This window comes from Ctenocephalides felis, unplaced genomic scaffold, assembly GCF_003426905.1.
Source record: "Ctenocephalides felis isolate EL2017-DRISC unplaced genomic scaffold, ASM342690v1 CF-g0.4_SCAFFOLD_01224, whole genome shotgun sequence".
NCBI classification, from domain to species: domain Eukaryota; kingdom Metazoa; phylum Arthropoda; class Insecta; order Siphonaptera; family Pulicidae; genus Ctenocephalides; species Ctenocephalides felis.
Genome location: NW_020537378.1, coordinates 7,233 through 27,054, shown reverse-complemented (window position 1 = coordinate 27,054; position 19,822 = coordinate 7,233). Strand labels below are relative to the sequence as shown.

General features: G+C 30.6%; 2 protein-coding genes across 2 annotated transcripts; one reads left to right on the top strand and one right to left on the bottom strand.

Annotated features, from left to right (window-relative positions):
- Window positions 1-12,479: 12,479 nt before the first annotated feature.
- Window positions 12,480-14,813, bottom strand: LOC113369306. Its single transcript, XM_026610088.1, has 3 exons — window positions 14,750-14,813; window positions 14,530-14,673; window positions 12,480-14,080 (listed from the first exon to the last, which is right to left on the bottom strand). Exons 1-3 carry the CDS (start codon window positions 14,811-14,813, stop codon window positions 12,480-12,482), a joined length of 1,809 nt encoding a protein of 602 aa, XP_026465873.1.
- Window positions 14,814-14,947: 134 nt separating this feature from the next.
- Window positions 14,948-15,358, top strand: LOC113369305. The gene has a single exon (XM_026610087.1). The coding sequence runs from the start codon at window positions 14,948-14,950 to the stop codon at window positions 15,356-15,358; it is 411 nt and encodes a 136-aa protein (XP_026465872.1).
- The last annotated feature ends 4,464 nt before the right edge of the window (window positions 15,359-19,822 follow it).

Sequence of the window (19,822 nt, the reverse complement as noted above, 5' to 3'; positions counted from 1 at the left end):
ATCAAAAGTTTTATTTATGCAGGGTATCGTAAATATCGTAAACTTTTTTAATATTTGCCAATATGTTTAAAATCTTATTCAATGTACAATTATACACTTATTACATAATTGATATTTATTTTGTTATTTGCAATTACTCCATTCTATATGGTTTTGATTTATAATTCTCGATCTATATCCATCAATATTTTCCATTATAATTAAAATTGCAACAAGGTAATATGAATTGCAATATTTAATACACCTGTATTTTTCCACAATACACAATGGGACAGGTAATTTGAAGAGCCCCTGAAGAACTTATAAATTAACAATTATTGTAATTTTTGTGGATGTAATTCTAAATTATATTTATATTTCAATACCTGTAAAAAAAAGTAGTTGAGAGTGCAGCTGTACAATAAAATGTTCTGTGGTCTGGGTCTCGTCGGGGTTGTTTGTAAGAATGTGGGCGATGAATAATAGAATGTTGAAGGAATAGGTGAAGAACAAAAAGTATATGTATGAAATAATGTTGAAGGAATTAGTGAAGAAGGCAGAGCATAAGAATGATATGCAAGGGATGTTCTCGGATTAATTCTGAAATTATTGGAAAATGTGCAGTGGATAATGGAGTCTATCGAAGATATATTAGGAATTGAGGTATGAAAGGTTTTGATGTACCTTTGCAATGAGAAAATAGTATGTAATATCTTTGGGCAAAATATGCATTTAAAATTTTTGTAAAACTGTTTAGGCTGTTTGCCATGTACCAATCTGTTGTGCCGAGAAAGTGAACAATTGCACTAAGAAGTTTTGAAGCAATGATTACATTGCTTCTGCACTTTCTCGTTGAATGAAAAAAGTGACCTAACCTAACATAATCTATTATTAAATAACAATTCATGTAAACCTAACGCAACGTAACCTATTATTAAAAGATAACTTATGTAAAGAATAGAATCTAGTAAACAATGTAACTAAAAACGTATTAAAATCATTGCTATTGAAAAATACCTTAACCTATAAAGCAAGTAAAAAGTAATGAAAACATAATCTAAACAAATAAATATTTTATATGATAATTACGGCGAATACACGATTAACTAAAAAATATACTAAAAAAATATGAATAGTTCACAAAATAATAAAAACAAAATAGTAAAAGAAGAAACAACCAAAAACACGCCGCAAAAAGAATGGATGAACTGGAGGAGACAGGAGAGGGAACAAATAACCACGAATAAAACATAATAACGCTAAAACCCCATTGAGCATGCAGCAAAAGTGAAACACTTCTGACATATAATGCAGCAAAGTTCACACCTCATTTTAGGTATACTGAGTAACACGGCTCTAAACAACACGCCGTTAAAACCCAAAAAATATGCCATGTACTAAGACACCCAACAGACGTCATAAAAAAAACGACTTACCAACATTCAGAGACAAAAGACACTGTGTAATACACCCGAACTGTCATTCGCAAATGAAACGTGAAAATAACACATATAACCTCCATGAAAGAATTGCTTTAACAGTGAAATGTTCTTTGTTAGCGAATATTATTACGAAAAACGATAAATTTTGTTTGATTAGGACATTAAAGAGTGTTTTAGATTAGTTATTGTAGTTACTCATGCTATTTTCTATGTTTTAACTTTATTGTCAGTTTTATTTTCATTTCTCATCGAATTAAGACCAGGAATTTACACGCTTAGATATTAAATGAACATGAAAGTTCTTGATGTAAGCTCTGTTTATTAGAACTCAATGTATTTATATTTTGTGTATATATTTATAATCATATAATAAAATGAAGTCAAACATATGATATGTATTAAATTTTGATATTTTCAGTCTTTCGTTTTATCGAAATATATATCAACACCTAACTCACATATTTCAATATATATATATATATATATATATATATATATATATCGCATTTATAGTAATCTTATATATAAAAATGGATCGCAAAATGTGTTGGTAAGCGCATAGCTCAACAACGCCTGGACCAATTTGGCCAAGGATGGTTCTTACGGCGAGAAAAAATCTAATAATTGCCGGGAAAACTCTAAGAACAGCCCTTTTCTTTTTTAATCGAGTAGGCAACGAAATTTGTAGAAAAAACAATGATCTATTCATGACATTTTGTGTAGTTTTTGATAATCTAATTTTTAATATATTTATATAAACATGTAAATATCTTTCTATTAATTAACTAGCTATATTGGCAGCCAAAAACATTGATGTAAATGAATTAAATTTCAAAATTCAAGAATAAATTAGAGGTGAATCAGTTGATTCGGTAACTAACTAAGACGAATCACCAGGGTGACGGTTCTGTTCGGGATAATTTTTTGCAAGGAATAGAAAAAAGGTAGGAACAAAACACCGCCACATTACAAATTTTTTTGACAGGACAAAGTCTGTCGGGTCGGCTAGTTGTATATAAATATAGTAATGATATTTAGAATGTTCTAAAATAATGAGGTGTATCTCATACAAATTTTAACAATATGATTGCCATGAACAATACCAAACATAGTTAAAAAAAACATCTATTCGGATAAACATTTTTATTAAAAATGAAATATATACACATTATTTTATTTACAATTTGACCTATGTTATAGAAAACATTAGATATTACAATGCACTTGGCGTACATGTCGATCTAAAGTATATATGGTTTTAAAGGTTTTATAACAAAATTGACACGAATTGCTCTTTGTCATGCTGCCTCCTGAGGTGTCGATATAAAGAGGTACGAGCTGTAAACGTGGTTTTGCATTCACTACAAACAAAGTCCATGTTGGTTTATTGGATAAATTACAAATAAAATAGATATCGAGAATAAGGAGCAAAGTGACTAAATTGTATAAATTGTGAAATGAGTATGAACTAAAGGCTAGAGCATGAAAATAGAATGTAAACGTAAGTAAAAAAGTACCTAAATATTATGGAAGCTAAGCTATTAACGAACCTAAATGTAAAAACTACTGAAATAATATGGAACCTAAGCTAGACCTAAATGTTAAAAGTACCTAAATAATATGCAACCTAAGGTAAAAACTACTGAAATAATACGGAACCTAAGCTAGACCTAAATGTTAAAAATACCTAAATAATATGGCTAAGGTAGTAACGAACCTAAATGTAAAAACGACTTAAATAATATGGAACCTAAGGTAGACCTAAATGTTAAAAGTACCTAAATAATATGGAACCTAAGCTAGTAACACACCTAAATGTAAAAACTACTTAAATAATATGGAACCTAAGCTAGACCTAAATGTTAAAAGTACCTAAATAATATGGAAGCTAAGCTAGTAACGAACCTAAATGTAAAAATACTAAGGTAGGCCTAAATGTAAAAAGTAGCAAAATAATATGGAAGCAGCTAGACCTAAATGTGAAAAGAAGGTAAAGAAAGTGGAACCTAAGCTAGACCTTAATATAGAAAGTGAGATAATAACCCTCAAATAAAACAAACCTAATGAAGAAGTAAATTAGTTAATTTCAAAAAGCGCAGTAAGAAATATAAATAAAAAGAAACAGAACGAATTATAATAAAACATGTTAATGTAAGAAAAATAATAATAAAAGCCTTACTTAAGAAGAAACGTGCACAAGCGAATCGATTGCAGAGCACCAAAATGGTAACCGCAGAGGAAAGAACAATATAAAATTAAATGAAATAAATGAAAGAATCATAAAGAAACGAAATGAAAAGGCATAACTGCAAACAAAATGAAAATAAAAATTAATCGGAATATACAGTAGGCCCTCGCTTTACACGGCACTCTGGGTACACGGTTCCCATACTACACGGAGCTAAAAATCCGACATCCCTCCGACTACACGGACTTCTTATTACGCGGTATTTGGCCAACAGCCCATAAGTTCGTTGTGCAAAAGGGTATTGATGTAAATTTTGTTATCGACTTTTATCTTTTATACATGCCTGATTGTATAATAGCCGCCTAAGAACACGTTTGAGCTGACTACTGCGTCGCGCCAATTTTTGAATAAGGTGTCAATGTCCTACACGTCGTTTCGTCCGTATATCTCCTACTTCAAGTTGTATTTCTTGGTCTCCATACAACGCGATAAAAATGGTGCGATTTGTACCAACTCTGAGTCTCTCATAACACGGTTCCCATACTGCACTATGTAAGGTTCTATAGAACGCACTACGAATTAGCCTGAATTGTATGTTAAATACGAGTTTCTTATAGCACGGTTCCTATACTGCGCGGTACGCACTTGCCGCGTAAAGCGAGGGTTTACTGTACTTGAACAGAAAATGGCGGACACGACACGATACAACGCTACAAGAAAAAAATGAGATCGAGCATTCAGACGACGTAGAAGAATTGCACTAAATATTCCCCTAAATGATTTGCCGAAAGCAACACTGCTGAAATTTTGACAGGTTATGGTCAACACCGGAGCCAACTTCAGTGTGTATGGGTGTTCTGGCAAGCGTAACTTTTTGTTATTTAATGACTCCTCTCTAAACACCGGATTAATAAAGTGCTGATACGAAAAAATCACGGTACCAACATTCAAAAAATCAGAAATTCTACTGAGCAGGCACACCAACAACAGAGCATTCATGTCAAAACATTTGACGCAACTGTCGAAACTTAACCTCAATATCTTATTTAGGTGTTTTGTAATAATTTTTCATTTCGTCAGAAATTTGTTGCAATATTGATTTGATGTTATGGTAGATTTCTTCGAAACTTTGATCATGTCAAGATCAGAACAACCGTCGTCAGAACACTTATTCAATGTTATTCAATCTTTGTTTTGTGGTTTAATATGAATTGAAGATAACTGGTAAACGTGAACTAATTTGTATGCACAAATTTGCTTGATCACAAAAATGTATAGTTATGTAAGCCAAATACTGCTACATTTAAAATCTTTCATATTTATTATATCAAGACTACGTGTACGATACAATACCAAGATTTCTTATATCTGTTCCATACTAGTGTGCAATATAATTGTTGAAAACTTCAAATATTGTTGTCTACAAATGATTGAATTTTAGAACACAATCTTTATTATCGGAATAAGTGCATTATTCAAATCCAGGACTGTTCCAGTTTTTAACAGTAGTTTAAACTGTAGTATGCAACATTGAATAACTGAAAACTTTTAGATCACATAATTTTGCTACTCAAACAAAGCTATTTAAAAAAAAAAAAGATAAAGCATAATTGTGGTAATATTTTTTATTGAATGTGAATTAAATATATACAGTTATTTACAATAAATAGTTTACGAGTTAAAATCTATTTACACAATGTTAATATTAATGAGTAAAGTATGGCGTGAAAGAAAATTAGAACAAATTGTACCACATTCCAGTACGACACACAACCACATACCAGTCAATATATATTGATGTGCATGTGCATAAATATATTGATTCCACATGAATATGGTAACTTGTCAAAATAAAAATGTGAGCTAAAATATAATTGTAACTGTCATAATGAACTGTCATTATGTACCAGTACATGAATTTTTTATGCATCTTTAGAAGTTGACTCGAAATACCAACAAAATGGCCGCCGTTGTCAAAAAAAATGGCCGCCATTACTACACGAAGCGACGTGTCTGATGAGTGAGGTGTATCATTATACACGTCGCTTCGTGTAGTAATGGCGGCCATTTTTTTTGACAACGGCGGCCATTTTGTTGGTATTTCGAGTCAACTTCTAAAGATGCATAAAAAATTCATGTATACCAACATAAAAATGTAAAAAACCCTAGTCTAATGACAGTTCATTATGACAGTTACAATTATCTTTTCGCTCACATTTCTATTTTGAAAGGTTACCAAATTTAATTTAATTTGAAAATTGGCATTATTTGACTTAAATACATACATTGATTTTCACATAAAGATACAAATTGCATACACCTATTCTGGGAATATCATTATATACCCAGGCCTCGCTATACAGCCGCTCTTTATACGGCCTTTCACTATAACGGCCCTCTTTAATTAAGGAACGTTTTCGATATACGGCCTAAAATGTTTTGCTATAACGGCTTTTTTAACTTCCCGTAGGGCAAGTTACAGTAATCGCAACAAAATCGAAAATGAAAATTTTTATAGATCTTTACGTTTCAATGGTTCAAACGTTTTGGAAAAACTATAATATCAAGGATGCTGTTGAGAACATTAGTGAATCCTGGAAGGAATCAAAATCGACTACAATGAACCATGTTTGGAAAAAAATATGGCCAGAATATATAAAAACTACCGATGCAGAAGTTAATTTCCTTCTTGAAGTTAGACAAAACATTTTGGATTTAGCACATGATCTCGGTTTTGAAGATTTAAACGAATCTGATGTGCTGGATCTACTTGCAGCTGATAGGGAACCCCTTTCATATGACGAACTCATTCAGTTGCAAGCAGAGCCGGCAATTGATGAAGATACAGAACCTGTTGTATCCAAACAGCTAACATCAAAAATCATGTCGAGCGCTTTTTCATATTTTGAACAAGGAATAAACATCCTCCTTGAAAACGATCCTGACGTCGAACGTAGCGCTAATGTCTCTCGAGGAATTAACTCAGCCATTAGCTGTTATAAATCACTAAAGAAAGAAATAGACAAGAAGGCAAGACAAACAACTTTAGACAAATTTTTCAAACCACCAGCGCAAAATGATGGTGACAGTGATCTGTAGGTTTTAGTTGTTTCATTTTTATTTAAAAATTATGGAATGTTTTTGAAGTTTTTTATTTTATGTAAAATTTATGTTCTTGTTAAATATGTTTATAATTTAAACAAAATAGAAAAATAAAATGCATTTTGAATGATAAACCATATTATATATTTATTAAATTTGGAACCGATCCCATTGAATTTGTATGAATACGTATTAGAATAATTGATTCGTTATACGGCTTTTCGCTTTACGGCCAAGTTTTGCGGAACGTATCTAGGCCGTAAAGCGAGGCCCCAGTGTACTATCATAATATAATATGGTTTGCATATATATATATATATATATATATATATTTGTTTCAATTAACTTATATCAGTATGAAAAGAGCTATTAAAAACATACTGCCATCAAGTGTTCTTACAACTAGTTAACAAAAGATAATAATTTTACAATTTATTTACAATTTAAAAAACTAAATAACAATGTACAAACGTAGTATATAAGAAATTTATAAGTGACAAGTTACCATATTCATGTGGTATCAATATATTTATGCATATGCATATCAATATATAACGTAATGTGTATTATATTTAATTTTTGTCTAGGATCATAAAATTACGTAAAGGAATTAATGCTGTCACAGTATATAGTAATATTCATATTTAGTCAGAAAATGCTTAAATGTAGTATTAAATCATTATTTACGCAGGGTATCATATAATATACAACTTTTTTATTCAAAACATGTCTGGTCCCTTCAAAATTTGAACAATTTATATATATATATATATATATATATATATATAAAGCAATATTTATATATATATATATATATATATATATATATATATGTATATAAATATTGCTTTAATGTGTGTAAATGAATTTCCTTTTGATCGATAAGGTGGAATCCTGTAAATAAGATGTAAGAAGTCTGTAGAAATTAGAAATTATTACCTATTATACTATATAGTATAATATGGTCATTAAGATACTAAAAATTTTAATGATTGAATAATTAAACCTAATTTTTGTTAACAAAATAAAAGTGTATTTTAAACCTGCATTAACATAAATTTTACCATTGTTTCGATCAGTATGGATATGACTTTCTAGAATTGTAAATATGTTGATAAACTATCATAGCCATCGACTCAAATACAGCTTTCCAAAGAAAGAAATAAAACTATTGATTTGTAATAAAAAATGTATTGAAATTATAAAACATATCAATATACATTTATTTACAATTTACAACCTATTTCCATGATGATTTCAAAAGATGAGAAATATATTTATGCAAATAAAGCAAATAACATTCATATTTAATCATGCATATATGATTCACATATTTAAATCATTTGACATTAGATATAAAGAATGCACATGTAAACAGCGTGTTATGATACAGGCAAAGCAATATAATTCTTTACAATTTGAAACACATTTCCATAACATAAGTAAAATTAGTTACTAAATAATGGCTTAATTAAATATATTTATGCAAATAAAGCAAACATCAATCCTATTTAATTATGAAGATAATTAAATTATTTATAACATTAGAATTATAAGAAAGAATGCACACATAAATAGTGAGTTATGATACAGCCAAAGCCATTTAGGTGAATAAAAATCGAAATCATTACATGTTATGTCACACAAGAAAATCTCAGAATATTACTCCATTTTAGTCAGAATCATGATATAGTTGAAATTTAATTAGAATATTTATTATTAGTAAAATAAATATTGAATATAGTGATGCCAAAGTAGAATATTCATTTTCCCAACACAATGTTTAAGAATAATAATCTATTTTACTATCAAATATAATTATTTGTTCTTTCATTGTTGGGATCTCTCAGTCTATTCTCACCTTAATTGAAAATTCAAACCACTCAAAATCAAAGCTAAATAAAATATGACACTTCAAAGATTTTTTTATATATGAAGTCCATAGTAGTTGATGAAGCTTAATACTTTATTAATATCTGTCAATGTGTTTCAATTCTTATATCCAACAATATTTCCCATTATGATTACAATTGCAACAAGATAAAACGAAGTACAATATTTAATACACATCTATTTTCCATTTTTCATTTCATTTTCAAATATTTTGAATTTCTTCAGTTTGGAGTATCCAACAGCTACCACTTTCAAAATTTGATTTTTAAGTTTCTATGTCCATCAATTTTTCCCATTATGATTACAATTGCATCAAGGTTACACAAAGTACAATATTTAATACACATGTATTTTCCTCTTTTCATTTCATTTTCAAATATTTTGTATTTCTCAGTTTGGAGTATCCAACAGATACTACTTTCAAAACAATAATTTCAATGTTTTATTTATATTTGTAATATACTGATTGTAGTGATATACTCTCACAATTTTTTTGATATATTTTGTTTTGTCTGCAATCTTGCAAACAAGCAACCTCCGCTGTTTTTTGATATTATATATCAAAGCTCTATATGATTTAAGGTTAATTTAATTTAACTTAATTTATTCTTTCTTGCACTCCAATGCTTCAAAAAATAGTCTATAAATCCAGCTACGACAAGATTGAGGCAATGTACATTCATTTTTTCGATGTGTTGTTTTTCTACATTCAATATTGGCATCACAAATTCAAAATTTTGAAGATTTGTAGTGAAAATTAAATAAGGGAAAAGAGGTATGTCATGATTAGTCGATATTAAATGGATTAATAATGAAAATATAATAAACACATGAAGTCTATTAGTAAACTAAACCATAAATAAGCATAGTAGCAAAGCTTTAGAAACATAAGAGTAATAACAATTGTAGGTTTTAAAATAAGGCAATAAGACTTGGTGTTAATGCATATGCAATATTATAAAGTAATGAGACCAAATATAAAAATGTCAAAATATTATTATATAAATCAATTTAAATTTGTACAATTAGATAAAAATGATAAATAAATAAATAAATAAATAAATTAGATAAATTAATATATATATATATATACAGATATAGATATAGAGATATAAAAATATAATTAAATTTAAATTAAAATAATGAGCAACAGAATGCAATTTGTAACAAGGAAAAAATAGCACAACCAATACCAAGTGAATAACAAGAAGAATGATGCATTGAAAGATTGAAATAACCAAGAAGGAATACCATTGCCAGTAATAGATATATAACGTTGTTTAAAACGGAATTGTCTGCTAAATATAGTATGACAATGATGAATGAAAGTTATTACGTCATACATGAAGGACACACCACAGCACACAAAACAAAAGATGAATGCACCATCCTGTATTTTAATTGCCATCGGACTTACACACATCAAACAAAAGAAAAAATTCCAAGGGGTACCAAAAAAATTGGACATGCTTGCCCCTCACGAATCATATGCAAGATATATAATGACGGACATGTTAAAGCTGATTACTGGAAGACATGTGGGACATGAAATTTTGACAAAATATGTGCATCAAGTAATAGCTGGCAAGGATGATGACTTCATTATAAACAACATACGTGAAGCTTGTTATAATGAAGAATTACCACTGAGAGCTTCCATGATTACAAAGAAAGATATTTGGAATATGAAACAGAAAGTTTTACCACCATACGAAACATTTAGAAATAAGAATGATTCAACAAGTGTAACTACTTGGGTTAAGGAGAACCAACAAAAGAAAACCTTTAAAGTGTTATTTTATAAAGGAATTAATACAACTAATTATGGACTCGGCAATGATGACTTTATTCTTGTCATTATGACAAACATGCAGGCGCAAACGTTATTGGAATTTGGTACAGACAAGATATGCGTTGACGGGACGCATGGGACTAACGGTTATGGTTTCCAATTGCATACGCTTTTGGTGATTGATGAATTTCAATCATGGCATGTGTCCAGGAATTGAAAAGATCAGAAATAGACAAAGACAGACGCAAGTTTATGACAAATTAATAGACATTAAAATGATTTTAAATGAAGAGGAATTCTCGAGCAGTTTAAATGATTATCTGAAGGAGCTTGAAGAAGATGCACTTACACAGGCATTTGCAAAATATTTCAGGAAGGCTTATTGTAAGCGCACCAAGACCTGGGCATATTGTTTTAGAAAAGGTCTTGGTGTTAATACAAATATGTTTTTCGAAAGCTTTCACAATCAGTTGAAAAGTAGATTGATGAAAGGAAAATACTCTAAAATAATGGACAAAGCGATCAAGATATACACAACAGCCACGCAAACAATAATAGAACAGCACTGCAAGACAATATCACGAAGGCATCATATGTGGTATGGTAGAACCATAAAACATGCAATTCGTGTGAGCCATGCCAATACTGGATTAAAAAGTTAAAGTTCTTATGACGATGCAATAGTTCATAAAAAGTATATGTATCAACACCAAGTCTATATACCAGTGTTTTCCAACGATTTCGAAGCCATTTCTTTTTTGAGCTCGAATCGAAAATCCGGATAATCCAAATTATGAATAATAATGTTTTGTTTATCAAAAATAACAAATACATACTTATTTATTCATAAGCAAGACGTAAGCAATAATAATAGATATTATTTCAGGCTCTTGTCATACATAGATATCAACAAACGAAAATCCGGATAATCCAAATTATAAATAATAATGTTTTGTTTATCAAAAATAACAAATACATATTTATTTATTCATAAGCAAGCCGTAAGCAATAATAATAGATATTATTCCAGGCTCTTGTCATACATAGATATCAATAAAAATCAATCCTTTTTCATCAAGGCTTTTAATTATCAGCTCGTGGCCCATTGGAAAGCACTGGTATATGCATATATTGAATATAGTTTTATTTCCATGATCAGTTCCATATTGTAACCATGTAGAAAGGTAATTAACCCTAGAACGGCCGTGATATAATCAAGTAGATATGTGGGAATCAACTAAGTCAGGACTTTTTCTATTGTTTTGTAATCAATAAAATTTAAGATATTTTTATACAGACGAAAATTATCTTTTATAAATGTACCCATTTTCATACCGTTCTAGGGTTAAAATAAACCAGTTCCGTAAGAATATTAAAAAGAGTACAGGGTGGACCACTTAAAGTACTACTCTCAAATTGTGTTGATTAAGTTCATTCAAAAACTTTCTAAAACTATACATCATGGTTATTGCTCACTTACAATAAGCCTGTTTGAAACACTACTTTGAAATGATTTGGTATTTGCATTTCTTTAAATGGCCAGCCCTGTATATAACATATACATACCTGTATATGCGGTTTTGACACATACATACAATACATTTCTCTCATTAAAGAACTTCTATGATTATGACGCTTGCCATCTGCAAATATAATAATATATAATCATGAAATAAATGAACTAGCATATAAATAATAATTTGACTTGATTTCACTTACCATATTTCAAATGTACAGTTTAGAACCAATAATCTTCTTATTTCCATATAAAATATTGCGCATACTTGCTGATTGCCATATTTCAATTAAATGATTTATTTAAATTATATATAGATTAAACATGAACAATACAGTTCATGTTAATTTCAAAAATGTTTTTAGATCTTAAAAACTTTCTATGTTAAATGAATTATTGAACTATATAAAATAATTGATCAGGTGACTAAAATAAATGAATAAATAAATAAATAAATAAATAAATAAATAAATAAATAAATAAATAAATAAAATTTAAATAAATAAATAAATAAAATTTAAATAAATTACTTAATTAAATAACAATCGAGCAACTTTTTCATTTCAATTAAAACCTTCTTTGGCGTTCCATTTTTTTGTTCGTATTAATTTTTTCATTTTCTCTAAATGTTGATAAATCTTGGAAAAGATCAGTAAAATATGTTTCAACTTTCAACTTTTCAAGACCCACACCACTTTCTACAGCTTTCATAATTTCATATCCCATGTGCTTCGTTTTGTCAGAAAATCCATTATTATTTGCTGGGTTTTCAATTTCCTCTATTCTTGAAGTGCTCTGAATACTGAAGTGCTCTGATTTTTCTTTCATATCTTTTTCTAGAAGCCGACGTTTAAACCCAGTGTCATATGGGAATACTCTTGCACATGCATGTATATGTTTACAGATGTTTGATCTAATTAAATAGTCAATGCATGTGCAAGAATATGTATGGAAACATATTTTACATGGCTCGCACCTCAAGCATGTTGAATTGCACGTGTCACGGTTCAGCCGTACCACGTATGGTGCAACATCAGCAGTCGTTGAAAGCACATTCCATTCTTTACTTTCCTTGACCTCCGTAATATTGTCTGGCAGTACTGTCCTACTTCTTGTGTGGATGCTGTGGATATCTCTCTGCCTCGTGGAAAGTATATGACCACACAGCCTTCGATTCCTTTGTTGAAAAACATCTCTTTCATATAGTAGTACATATTTTATCGCTTTGTCCATTCTTTTACAGTATTTTCCTTTCATCAATCTACTTTTCAACTGATTGTGGAAGCTTTCCAAAAACATATTTGTATTAACACCAAGACCTTTTCTAAAACAATATGCCCAGGTCTTGGTGCGCTTACAATAAGCCTTCCTGAAATATTTTGCAAATGCCTGTGTAAGTGCATCTTCTTCAAGCTCCTTCAGATAATCATTTAAACTGCTCGAGAATTCCTCTTCATTTAAAATCATTTTAATGTCTATTAATTTGTCATAAACTTGCGTCTGTCTTTGTCTATTTCTGATCTTTGCAGCTGATGCTCTTTTCCAATTCCTGGACACATGCCATGAACACAATAATTTGTTTTCTGGCAAACCCATAACGTGTGACCAGGAATTGAAATATGCCGGAGCATCATCTGTCATAAAAGTTTTAGCCTTTATTTTTCCTACTGCCTCAGAAATTTTCTGAAAAAAAATTTGAAAAACCAATTCATCCTGCCTGTTTGAGAAACAAAAGGCAACAGGTATCCCACTCCCAAATTCATCAATCACCAAAAGCGTATGCAATTGGAAACCATAACCGTTAGTCCCATGCGTCCCGTCAACGCATATCTTGTCTGTACCAAATTCCAATAACGTTTGCGCCTGCATGTTTGTCATAATGACAAGAATAAAGTCATCATTGCCGAGTCCATAATTAGTTGTATTAATTCCTTTATAAAATAACACTTTGAAGGTTTTTTTTTGTTGGTTCTCCTTAACCCAAGTAGTTACACTTGTTGAATCATTCTTATTTCTAAATGTTTCGTATGGTGGTAAAACTTTCTGTTTCATATTCCAAATATCTTTTTTTGTAATCATGGAAGCTCTCAGTGGTAATTCTTTATTGTAACAAGCTTCATGTATGTTGTTGAGAATGAAATCATCATCAACGCCAGCCTTAATTTGTTCTGAAAAAATTATAAGAATAAAAAATAAACAAAAATTTCATCCATGAAGCTAAATAATCTTTAACTATACCTTTGATGTTATTTATCAAATTTTGGTTCAGTCGCACATATTTTGTCAAATTTTCATGTCCCACATGCGTCTTCCAGTAATCAGCTTTAACATGTCCGTCATTATATATCTTGCATATGATTCGTGAGGGGCAAGCATGTCCAATTTTTTTGGTACCCCTTGAAATTTTTTCTTTTGTTTGATGTGTATAAGACCGATGGCAATTAAAATACAGGATGGTGCATTCATCTTTTGTTTTGTGTGCTGCGGTGTCCTTCACGTATGAGGTAATATCGTTCTGCTCTGTTTCTGTTTTCCAGCTGTAAAAATCTACAGAAAAAGTTGTAATTACAGAAAAGTGTGTTGTGTTAAGAATCTCCATAATAAAAAGTTGACAAACCATGAATTGTAGAAAAAAGCTTTTGTTGTTGTTCAATATTAATTTGATGATCTGTCTTGATGTGATTATGCAAAGAACTGTACCGCGTATAGGCCTTCCCACAATCCTCAATGGGACAGGTAATCCGAAGAGCCCTTGGAGATCCTATAAATTGTCAATTATTGTAATTTTCGTGGTTGTAATATTAAACATACTTAAATATGTATTTATATTTCAATACCTGTAAACACCTTCCGAGAGTGCAGTGATAAAATATTATTTGGTCTGGGTCTAGTGGGGGTCATTGGTAGGAATGTGGGCGATGAATAAGAGTATGTAGAAGAAATAGGCGAGGAAGGAATGGGTGAGGAAGGAATAGGTACAGAAGAATTAGGTAAAGAAGGAATGGGTGACGAGGGAAGAGCATATGAATGAAATGATGTGGAAGGAATGGGTGATGAGGGAAGAGCATATGAATGAAATGATGTGGAAGGAATGGGTGATGAGGGAAGAGCATATGAATGAAATGATGTGGAAGGAATGGGTGACGATGGAAGAACATATGAATGAAATGATGTGGAAGGAATGGGTGACGAGGGAAGAGCATATGACTGACATGATGTGGAAGGAATGGGTGACGATGGAAGAACATATGAATAAAATGATGTGGAAGGAATGGGTGACGAGGAAAGAGCATATGACTGACATGATGTGGAAGGAATGGGTGACGATGGAAGAGCATATGAATGAAATGATGTGGAAGGAATGGGTGACGATGGAAGAGCATATGAATGAAATGATGTCGAAGGAATGGATGACGAGGGAAGAGCGTATGAATGAAATGATGTAGAAGGAATGGGTGATGAGGGAAGAGATAATTGGATTGATGTCGAAGGAATTGGTGACGAAGGAATTGGTGTCGAAGGAAGAGCGTTTGATAGAATGTCTGTGGAAGGAATTAGAGAATAAGGCAGAGCATAAGAATGAAGAGCAAGCGATGTTTTAGGATTAATTCTGAAATTATTGTAAAATGTGCGGTGGATAATGGAGTCTTGTGAAGAAATATTGGGAGTTGAGGAATGAAAGGTTTTGATGTGCCTTTGTAAAGAAAAAGGAGTATGTAGTATTTTTGGGCAAAATGTGCATTCAAAATTTCTGTGAAACTGTTTTGGCTGTTGCCCATGTATCAACCTGATGTGTCTGGAAAGCGAACTAGCGCAGGAAAAAGTTTTGGAATAATGCACACATTGCTTTTTATGTTTCATGTTGAATGAAAAAATAACCTAACCTAACCTAACGCTATCTATTATTAAAAAATAACTTATGCAAACCTAACCCAACGTAACCTATTATTAAAAGAAAACTGAAGTATAAAATAGAATAAACTAAAGAAAGTAACAAAAAACCTATGAAAATCTATCTATAATCTAAACGAATCTAATGTAACCTAAGGTAACCTATAAAAACATATCTCTTATATGAATAATAATAAAAATTTGCAATAATACCTACTTCTAAACCTATCTAAATAGTAAAAAATGTATGAAATAGAATAGTAATAAAAAGACCTTAACCTATACCTTAACCTTAACCTATATAGAATGTAAAAATAAAAACACTAACGAAACAAATAATTATTTTCTATAATAATTATGGGAAACACACGATTAAATTAAAACATATACTAAAAAACACGAATATTTCACAAAATAACATAAAAAGAAAATGACGAAAAGCACACCGGAAAAAGGAATGGATAAACTAGAGCATGAATCAGATGAATCACAAAATAAAACATAATAACGATAAAATCCCATTGAGCATGCAGCAAAAGTGTAACACTTCTGACATATAATGCGGCAAACTTCAGACTTCTTTTTAGGTTAACTGAGTATGCTGAGCTATGTCAAACATGTGTCAATCGGTGTGAAACCATCACTGTATAATGATACTCCTCACTCATCAGTTACCGCCAGACTCCGACTCGCACACAGATACACACTTCTGTTCCGTAAGGATCAGACACTCTGCATATGACACACCATAGAGCACATACACGTCAGGATAGACACTCTTGGCCGTTATATTCAAATGACAGACATACAATATTATAATATAAATATATATATATATATATATATTAGGGTGGTCCTTAACAAGAACATTTTCGAATTTCTTTGCTCCCACGGGCGCAAAAGCTTCCAAATCAATAAAAAATGATTCTCTAATAGTATTAGCTCTTTATATAAACATTTAGATAGAGCGCACAATGATTTTTGTATGTACTAAGTTTCATATATTTTTTTCTAAAATGTCACATTCAATTAATTCGTGCGCCATCTGTCGCGTCACTCAAATATTATGATACATAAGAATATTTATAAACCTAAAATAATGAATATCCATACATCATGGAATCAAGATTAATTTTGCAGCAAAATATTTATTTAATTGGTGATGTTAAGACTCAAATTATTAAATTATCTTGATTCCATGATGAATAGATATTATAGAACAGCCCATATGGATTTAAGGGTTTTTAAATATTCTTATATATCATAATATTTGAGTGACGCGACAGATGGCGCACGAATTAATTTAATGTCACACTTTAGAAAAAAATATATGAAACTTAGTACATATAAAAATCATTGTGCGCTCTATCTAAATGTTTATATAAAGAGCTAATACTATTAGAGAATCATTTTTTATTGATTTGGAAGCTTTTGCGCCCGTGGGAGCAAAGAAATTCGAAAATGTTCTTGTTAAGGACCACCCTAATATATATATATATATATATATATATATATATATATTTGTGTATATATATATTTGTGATATTCAGTTTTATAAATAAAATAAAATAAAAATAAAAATAAATTTTTTTATTTATTTATTTATTTATTTATTTTTATTAAATTTATTAAATTATTATTATTTTTAGTTTTATAAAATTATATAAAAAATTTAATAGATATTTGTATACCTGATCGTCTGATAGAGACATGCTTGGCAGGAACATCTGAAGTAACCGAAACATCTGGAGCATCTGACACAACTGGAACATCTGCATGTGCAGATCGATCCACTAAAATTTTAATTGAATCTTTTAATTTTACTGAAATTTCAAGTATAACCTGTATACAATAACTTTAAATTACCTTCAATGAAAGATGAAACATCACGTGATCCAGAATGCAATGAGGTTATTAACTTCCCGTAGGGTAAGTTATAGTAATCGTCCAAAAATCGAAATCAAAAATTTTTACATTTCTCGACGTTTTGAAGGTTTCTGAACATTTTGGCATACTTCAGAAAAAATGGATGTGTGTGTGTGTGTGTGTGTGTGTGTGTGTTTTGTATGTCCGCGTTTTTTCGTCCACGTTTTCGGGCGCACGGATCAACCGATTTCAATGGTTTAAAAAACATTCGATTCCTATCGATAGGGAGATGTGCTGATTAGTTTTTGGCAAAGGCAGGTCCAGCCGTTACGGAGATATGAAGCAAAGAGTGCAGAAAATAGAAAGCGAGTTTTTGAGAGAACGCATCAACCGATTTGAATGGTTTAAAAAACATTCGATTCCTATTGATAGGGAGATGTGCTGATTAGTTTTCGGCAAGGTAGGCCCAGCGGTTTCGGAGATACAGAGCGAAATGTTAAAAAAATGGCAGTTTTTGAGAGAACTAAGCGTCCGATTTAAATGATTCAAAGAACTTTTTGCTTGTTTCAACAAAATAATTGATTTTGGAAAAAAAAATTTTTTGTTTCGAATTTTTTTTTCAAAAAAATTTTTTTGTAATTTTGGGTCTAAAAATTCAAAAAATCACCCAAGCTAAGCACAGTCTAAGCGCCACTCTGGTACAAAAATGTTTACGCAAGTGCGTTTAGACTGTTTATGTACTGGAGCACTTTTCCAATTTTGTGAAAATCATTGAAAAATGTGAAAATGCCGCCAAGCTAAGCACAGTATAAGTGAAAAAGTCGCACAGAATTATTTGCAAATGCGTTTAGACTGTGACTATGCGGGAGCACTTTTTCAATTTTGTGTAAATTTGGCAACTATTTTTTTTTTTTGAAATTTGATTCGAAATGAAATGACGATTGTTAATGTTCTGGCGATGATAAATTGATTTAGTTATAATTAACTTTGCGTAGGGTAAGATATAGTAATCGCAAAAAAATCGAAAATGAAAATTTTTATATATCTTTACGTTTCAAAGGTTTCTGAATATGTTGGCATACCTTGGAGAAAATTGATGTATGTGTGTGTGTGTGCGTACAAGATGAACACTTATCAAATTTTCATGAAAATAGGTCTAGCGGTTTCGGAGATCTAGTAAAAAAAACTAAAAAAAATACCATTTGGCGGTCAACAATAATCATTAGACATTAGACATATGCACATCAAATTATCAGATATTTTATAGAGATTTTAACAATAAGTATAAATTTTGTTTACATTCCTATGAGTTCCGTACCAATGTTTATCCGTTAGACGGCGACGCGGCGCTTACGCGCTTCGATATTTAGTCTCTATGCATTTAAAGCAGTAGAATTGCTTTGAAAAAAAGTTCAAAATTTCCAAAATATTTAGAAATAAATTTTTCAACAAAAAGTCAGTTTTTGTCAAAAATTTATAGTTTCTCAAAAATCTATTTTTTCAGAGTAATTTTTTTTCAAAAATGTTAATCTTATTAAAAAAAAATAATTATTGGTACGGGAAGTTCCAGCAATTTGCCTTAAGGCACGATGCCATGCGCCCCACTAGTTTCATTTTGAATTACAATTTCTTTATTAAGTGATGTTCCTGCAACTGTTTGCACTGTAAAGTGCATTGTAAAAAATGGCTTTGGTTGACAATCTTCTGCAATAAAAATAACACATTTTAATTAACTTGTTTAATAATTACAGCACAAACTATATTACTCAGAGATAAATCACATGAAATTCAAATCCTATATAGATAAATCATCTTACCTTTCTTACAAAAATTGTCTTCTTGAAGGAAGCAATTCATTTTTAATAATGAATCTCCTTAAATCCTGGCACTTTCAAAGTAGGCAAACAACCTAATTTCAGGTTAGAGCCTTGCCAAGAGCCAAGCATTCTGCACGTCTCACTAAAATGTTCGGTGCACACACGTTTTTTCGATATATTTCACTCCAACTTAAAGTATTAAGTGCCGGAGCCTGAATACGCTTTAACCATTCGTCGAAAACTTTTCCTTCATGGGGGAATCTATGTAATAATGCATTTTTACGTACATTACCACAGCCTGGAACTATGCATTTAAATCCCATACTTTTTAATTAA